Below are 8,218 nucleotides of genomic sequence, written 5' to 3' on the forward strand. Positions count from 1 at the left end.
CGAGTTCGCCTGCCTGGATGCTCATCTTTTTCCTCAAGAAGTGAGCAGAAGAAAAATGCCAGGGTTATTTTGGAAGCACCGAATTACAAGATCTGGAATAAGCAGCTTCATCAGACAGGCAGCTAGAAAATCCTGTTTGCAAAACAGCTCCCACTAGCTTCTTTAATGTCCGAAGTGAGACTCAATTTCGGCTAGAAAATGCACGCCTGTCAGCGGTAAGGAAGAGGTATGGTGGCGCTCCCCCCGCCATCAGAAACACGGTTGCCTGGGTGAACGGACCGCGGGAGCGCTGTGTCTTCCACGCGCAGAACTGACCCGGTACAGTCGCTGTCACTCTCCCAGTCCTAAAGGACAATCTCTTTGAGGCGTCCGGGGAGAACATCCCGACCAGCTGGTTTGAAGCAGGCAGCCGGGGCTGCGCGGTGGCCGACTACCCCTCCAGGCACGAAGGTCAGTAAGGTAGCCAGGTTAAAGGCACAAAGGAGAGGAGGGGCGAACTCCGGCACCCTCGCCTTAGGTGTCGGGGCGTTGGGACAAATCCAGCGGTCCCGGGAACTAGCCGAGGAGAGACTTGGGACTCAAGCAGGGCAGAAGGTGGGCAGAGCCCCTTCTCCCCGCAGCTTTTACCTGCAACAGCCGAAGCACGGCCACCGGCTCTTGCTGAGTCCGCGCCTCGGCTCCCGACTGGACAGCAGCCACTCCCTCCCCAGCCTGCACCTGCAGCTGAGCCGGCCCTCTTCGGACTGGGCAGTCTCCGGGACATTCCAGCGCCCAGGTCCCATGGCTGGGACTTCTCGGCGCCCCGCTGGGACGCCCCGGCAGCTTGTCGCGGCGCTCGCCTACGTGCTCCTGAGCTGCCCCGTGCTACATGGACAGGTGCCCTCGCCTGGGACTGAAGCCCACCCTGCGCTCTACTGGCCCACCTGGGGCGCACCGGGCCTCAGTAGCCCTGACGGCCCTAGCGTCCTGATCGCCAACCCCGGACTCCGGGTTCCTGTGGGCCGCTCGCTTTGGCTCGACCCGCTCCGGGACCTGGTGATTCGAGTGCAGCCGGGGGACTGGTGCGAGGTGACGGTGCTGGAAGCCCTGCCGCTGAGCCACGGCGCGCTCTCCCCTGGCCGCTTCCCCTGCGCCTTCGGACCCCGCCAGGTCCAGTACACCCACTTCGGCTCCCGAAGCCCCGGGCGCGCTCGGGTGCGGCTGCAGCTGCGCTACGACGCCCCGACTTATACGCTAGCACTGCCCTTCACGCTGGCTGTGGACGTGGTGTTTCCCCAGCCGGAGCTAGTGATGCGCAACAGGCCTTTGGCGGTGGAGAAGCTGCGGGGCTGGAGCCACGCCATCGACAAGAAAGTACTGGACTTTGCGTCCCTGGTGTCCGCAGGCTCTGCCCCCAGCAGGTGCCGGCTCACCCTTCTTCCTCCCCAGGGCGGCCCACTGCCCAAGTATGGGCGTTTGGTGGACGCCATGGGGGCCCCTCTCCCCAGGGGCAAGGGCGTAGACTGTGAGGCTTTTGTCAGAGCTGGGGTGCGCTACCAGCATACCGCCACCACCCTGTCGCCCAGTCGGGACTATGTACCCTTTATGGCGGAGCTGCTAGGGCCAGAAGACAGAGGCGCGGGGTCAGCCGAGGTGCTGCTCCGTGAGCATTTCCAGCTGCTGGTGAACATCCGCGACGGAGTAGAGAACACCGCACCTCGGCCCAGTTTTGTGGCCCTGATGATGATGGAGGTCAATCAGTTCTTGCTGACAGCCCTGACCCCTGACGCACTGGCTGCGGAAGACACGGAGTCTGACCCTGATGACCTGGTTTTCAACATTCTCAATGCCCCCACAACCACACGAGGGCACGAGGGGTACGTGGTCAGCACTGACGACCCCCGGGGCCTTCCAGTCTCCTTCTTCACCCAGCGGGAGCTTCGGGAACTGAAAATTGCCTATCAGCCCCCTACAAAGAAATTGGATTCAGAGCAGCTCTTCCAGTTGGAGCTGGAGGTGGTGGACGGAGATGGTGCCACCTCAGACCCCTTTGCCTTCATGGTGATAATGAAGCCCGCAAACACTCTGGCCCCAGTGGCTAGATATAACCGGGGACTGCTGCTATTTGAAGGTCAGTCCAAGCCCCTGTCCAGCACCCACAGCCTTCAGATCAGTGATAACGATAACCTGGAAGAAGTGACAATAACTGCAGTTAGGGGCTTAAGACATGGGCAGCTGATGGTGCTTGGGGCACCCGCTGGGTGCAAGCATTTCACACCGGTGGACCTGGCAGCAGGGCGAGTGGTTTACCAGCATGATGGCAGCAACACCTACAGTGACAACATCATCTTCCGGATGGAGGATGGACACCACCAGGTGGAATTCCTCTTCCCCGTCACCATCATACCTGTCGATGATGAACCACCAAAGGTCAAGGCCAACACCGGGCTCTCTGTTACAGAAGGACATGTGGTCCAGATTTCCCCCTTTGTCCTGAGTGCTACTGATATTGACTCTGAGGACTCAACCATCCACTTTGTGCTGGAGGACCAGCCTCTGGAAGGGAAAAAGGAAGAGGGAGGGCAGGATCTAGCCCCTGGTTCCTCCTACTCCAGTCAGTACCAGGGGGAGATGCTGCTGCGGCAGACTGAACCACCTCTGTCCCCTGAAGATGAGGACTGGTCGTATGTGGAAAGAGAAGGACTTTATGAGAAGGTGGTGACTGAATGGCTTCAGCAAGACATAATGGGAGGGAAACTCTTCTACCGCTATCTTGGACCCCATAGCCCTCAACCTGTAGTGGCCCGGCTGACTTTCCATGTACAGGATGACCATGAGCCACCCAATCTATCCAACCAACACTTCTTCACTGTCAGGGTCCAACCAGTGGATCTGAAGAGTCCGGAACTATTTCCAGGAACTACTCTAGAAATGACTGTGCAACAATACCAACTCACTCACTTCCAGAAGAAATTCCTCCAATATACTGATGAGGACTCAGATGACCAGAACCTGTGGTACACCCTGCTGACACCCCCAACTGACACAGATGACAACCACCAAGTCCTGGCTGGAGAAATTGTCCTCACTGATTCGCCAGACATGCCCATCATGCGCTTCACCCAGGCCCAGGTAAATCTGCACCAAGTTGCCTATCAGCCCCCACAGAAGATGCTGGGTGTCACACGACGGGTTGTGCAGTTCACCTACCGAGTGGAGGATGCTGCAGGCAATTGTGTGCCTGGCACATTCACGTTATTCCTAAAGCCTGTGGACAATCAGCCTCCCAAAGTCACCAACAGAGGCTTTACTGTCTTAGAGGGACAAAGTTTTATCCTCAGCAGGAGTGAACTGGGTGTCATAGATCCTGACACAGATGTTGACCAGATTGTCTTCATATTAGTCTGGGGTCCCCAACATGGACACTTGTACTACTTAAACAAACATATGACCCCAGGAGAGCTTTTCACACAAGCTGATGTAATTAATGGGAGTGTCTCTTACCAGCACAGCAGAGACCAGACTACCAATGACACCTTCCATCTGGAGGTAAGTGACGGGGTTCACCACATACCCATCACCATCCAGATTTCTGTGCATCCCACTACAGCTGACAAAACTCCCAGGATCTCTATTACAGGTGGTCCGTTATTAGATGTTTCCATTGATGTACTAGAGAACAGAGCCGCTGAGATCACCACGGGCATCATACATGGCAAAAAGAAGGGCACAGATGACTTGATGTTGTCTTTCATTTTGGAAGATAGCCCAAAATTGGGTACTATTCTCGTGCATGGTTTACCTGCAGAACGATTCACCCAAGAGGACCTCATCAGTGGGGCAGTGGTCTATGTCCACACTGGGGGTGAAGTTGGTTTCCAGAAACAACATGATGCCTTCAGCCTCACCCTCTCCAAGGGTTCTTATCAGTGGTTGGTGGGGAACAGCATAGTGGAAAGAGTGCAGGTGCAAGTGGTTGTGCTGCCTGTGGACAATGTGGCTCCCAAAGTCTCAGTGGCAGAGTCTTACATTGTTGATGAAGGTGGGAAGAGTCCCTTGACCTTACAACATCTCAGTATTGAAGATGTGGACACACCCCAAGATGAAATCCTATGCACAGTGACTAGTCAGCCAGCCTCTGGCTACCTGGAAAACATTGCACCAGCTCCTGGCTCAAAAGAATCACGGGCTGGTAGCCCCATCAGTGCTTTCTCCATCAGTGATGTCCAAGTGAGGCATATCAATTATGTACAGAGTATTCACAAGGGGGTAGAGCCACAAAAAGATCAATTCACCTTTTATTGTTCTGATGGCATCAACTTCTCCCCAAATGTTGTCTTCCCCGTAATCATTTTACCCACCAATGACGAGCAGCCTGAACTTTTTGCTGGTGAGTTTGTGGTATTAGAGGGGATGAGCCTGGTCATAGACACCCCACTGCTCAATGGAGCAGATGCTGACTTGCCACAGAATGAGCTTCGCTTTCAGCTCACAGCCCTCCCTCAGCATGGACGAATCGTACAGCAGCTGGCCACAGGCAGCCAGCCCATCCACAGTTTTACCTTACAGGAGATCCAGGAGGCCTCCACCATTGTGTATGAGCATGATGACTCCGAGACCACAGAGGACAGTTTTGAGGTCTGGCTGAGTGACGGCAAGCACGTTACCCACAGGAAGGTACCCATTGTGGTGATCCTAGTGGATGATGAAACCCCTCAGCTGACCATTAATGATGGGCTGGAAGTAGAGACCAGACACACTAAGGTCATTACAAATTGGGTCCTCAAAGCCACAGATCTTGACTCCGATGAGAAGAGCCTCAGTTTTGTCCTCCGTTCAGGGCCTCAACAAGGGCTTCTACAGCGACTGAGAAAACCCAGAGGGGAGGTGAGGAACAACCTCACCCTTGGGATGAATTTTACCCAGGATGAGATTAACAGAGGCCTCATCTGTTACACTCACACAGGCCAAGGAGTTCTTGACATTGTCAAATTTGATGTGACTGATGGGATTAACCCTTTGATAGACCGCTCCTTCTACATCACTGTTGGCAGTTTAGACAGAGTCTCACCTGAGGTGGTTAGCAAAGGGATTACCCTGACAGAAAGTGGCAGAGCGACCCTTACCACCAATCTGCTTAGCACCAGCGACATCAACAGCCCTAATGAACAGCTTCACTTCAGAGTCACACGGGCTCCTAGCCTGGGGCACTTGGAGAGCTCTGACCACTCTGGGAAGCCCATTGCCTCTTTCACTCAGCTACAGTTGGCTAGCAACAAAATATGCTATGTCCACACTTCAAATGATGAGATAAAGATGGACAGCTTTGAGTTTCAAGTGACTGATGGACACAACCCTGTGTTCCGAACCTTCAGGATCTACATCATAGATGTGGATGATAAGAAACCTATCTTGACCATCCACAAACTAATGCTGCAAGAAGGGGAAAGCAAACAGATCACTCCCTTTGAGTTAACAGTGGAAGATAAGGATACTCCAGATGATCTTCTCCTCTTTACTATCACCCAGCTCCCCATCCATGGCAGGATTTTGTATAATGGCCACCATCCTGTGACCACCTTCACCAAGCGAGACCTGAATGACAACCTGATTAGCTACTGGCATGACGGCAGTGAGGCGACTGAAGACTGTTTCTCTTTGACTGTGACAGATGGCACTCATGCTGACTTCTATGTCTTCCCAGACACTGTCCTAGAGACACACAAACCTCAGGTAATGAGGATCCACATAAGTTCCCTAGATAACAGACTCCCCCAGATTGCCATTAACAGAGGTGCATCGGCCTTGAAGCGCCTTCACACTGGACACATGAGCTTCTTGATTACCAGCAGGTCTCTGAGGACAGAGGATCAGAACAGTGTCCATGGGCTCCTGAAGTATAAAGTGACCAGAGGACCAGAGCATGGCTTCATTATCAACACTGGCCTTGGGAACAAGAGTACGCGAGTGTTTACACAAGGTTAGTAAACAATGTCCCCGATGCCTCTGTCCCTCTCCTTGAGCAGATTAGATCTCCCAGGTCTGTTTAAAATTGTCCCAAGCTCTGCATTTGCAGAAAAATTCTGATTCTGATGAAATACAATGGAATGCAAGATTATTCAGATAACAAAAAAAGGCAAGTAGTCTTTCTTCAGCTATTTCCTCAGGATGCCCATTTAACAGGAACCCTTGGACAGCTAGTAAGGCTTTTAGTTATGCCTTAAAATTACAGAATGCAGGTGGACAGCCTCTGAAAAATATCATCATAAGATATGATTACATTAATTTTGAAAATATCCATTGAATTTCAAATTTTAAGTAAAGAAGCATACTTAGGAATTGTTTTCATAGTTCATTAGTAAGTTTAGTTTTCTGAAGATGATATTTTATATTTAGATTTTAGAGACAAATATTACACTGCACATTTTATTGTGTTCAAATAATTTTCAAGTAATTTCTGCATCTAAAAAAAAAAAGGCATAGAACTAAATTTTCCTAAATGCGGAAGGATATGTTTGAAGGATTTTTTTCTTTCTAAATATATTTGTTGTTACTACTAATGGTGAACTTGAGGCAGGTTCCTCTGTTTTCCCAGGCAATATGACACCTGGTCGCTTTGGTAGCCCTTTACATTGTCTTAACACTTTATCGTGCAGCTCTGTGTGCATGAGATGTGAAGAGATTAAAGGAATTTTCTACATACGATACATTTAAACCTAAATACAGTCTTAGAGTAAAACTTATGAAGGCTGTTTAAAAAATAATTTAATTATCAGAGTACCTGGGTGGCTCAGCCAAGCATCTGATTCTTGATATGGGCTCAGGTTGTGATCTCACAGCCGTGGGATTGAGCCCTGTGTTGGGCTCGTGCTGAGGGTGAAGCCTGCTTGGGATTTTTCCTCTCTGTCCCTTAACTGCTCATTTTCTCCCTCTCTCTCTCTCTCTCTTTCTCTCCCTCTCCCTCTGTCCTTCCCTTCCTCTCAAATAAATAAAACTTTAAAATGAAAATAAAAGGTAGTTTAGTTACATTTTCAGAATTGTCTCTAAAGCCAATGAAATCATATATGGTTTTACAAGAGAGAGAAGAGAGATAGAGAATCCCAAGCAGGCTCCGCACTACCAACACGAAGCCTGATTAGGGGGCTCGAACTCAGGAACTGTGAGATCATGACCTGAGCCAAAACCAAGAGTCAGTCGCTTAACCGAGTGAGCCGCCCAGGCACCCCATAAGAATTATCTTTATAAATAAATACCCCCAAAATGCAAATTGTCTTTAAAATACTAATAATTACCAATACAAAAACACAATAATAGACCCAAGGGACAAATTCTTAAAAATCCAAGAGAATAGGTAATAATAAAAAGTCATGATTTGATTCTCATTTTCTTTTTCCTTAGAATGCAGCCATTGTTCTTGTTTAAATTCATTTTGACAAATAGTTAATGAATAACTGCCATCAGACCAAGCTCCATGCTTTTGCAGAAGACCTAAAACCACATGGACTCACCTCTCCATAGAGGGCCCAGATGTTGTGAAACATGCACATCGAGAATGTCCTTTTTGGGGGGTATTATCCTAAAGTTCATACACATGGCCCAGTAACAAAATTTTAAACTAAGTTCTATTTTTGCTGGTATAACATTAAGAACAATTTAGATTCATGTTCACTTAATCGTTTTTAAAAAGTTAGATTTGTGTTCATTTCATCATTTTAAAATTTCTTTATTGTAGTATTTTCATGCCTTAAAATATTGACTTTTTTTTTTAAGTTTACTTATTCATTTTTGAGAGAGAGAGAGACAGACAGAGAGAAAGCAAGCAGGGGAGGAACAGAGTGAGAGAGAGAGAATCCCAGGCAGATGGTGCTCTGCCAGTGCAGAGCCCATCACAGGGCTGGATCTCACAAACCGTGAAGTCATGACCTGAGCCCGAAATCAAGAGTCGTTCACTTAACCAACTGAGCCACTCAGGCGCCCCAAAATGTTGACGTTCTTAACATCCTCATTTTCTATTGTGCCATTATGATGAGTGAAACTTGCTCTTTCATCAGCTGACATTGATGAGAGCAGGATCTGCTATGTGTTGAATGAAGGCAGCAAAGCAACAAAGGACCTCTTCTACTTCTCTGTTGAAGACAATGGTAAGTCAGTATTGAAACCTTAAAAGGGAGTCTTGGTTATTGAAAAGCAATATGAAATTGAAAAAACTAAATCATTTGCATAGTAATCACAATCAGTA

General features: G+C 49.3%; 1 protein-coding gene across 1 annotated transcript in view; it reads left to right on the forward strand.

Annotated features, from left to right (window-relative positions):
- The first annotated feature begins 248 nt into the window (after positions 1-248).
- The window catches only part of FREM3 (FRAS1 related extracellular matrix 3), a 92,752-nt gene continuing 84,782 nt past the window's right edge, over positions 249-8,218 (forward strand). Inside the window, exons 1-2 of the mRNA XM_019420442.2 lie at positions 249-5,959; positions 8,031-8,120. Of these exons, the coding sequence (XP_019275987.2) occupies positions 781-5,959; positions 8,031-8,120 (5,269 nt within the window). The 5' untranslated portion in view covers positions 249-780. The remainder of the gene's footprint in view (positions 5,960-8,030; positions 8,121-8,218) is intronic.

The sequence above is a fragment of the Panthera pardus genome, unplaced genomic scaffold (genome assembly GCF_024362965.1).
Source record: "Panthera pardus isolate Hobbes unplaced genomic scaffold, ASM2436296v1 HiC_scaffold_13, whole genome shotgun sequence".
NCBI lineage: Eukaryota > Metazoa > Chordata > Mammalia > Carnivora > Felidae > Panthera > Panthera pardus.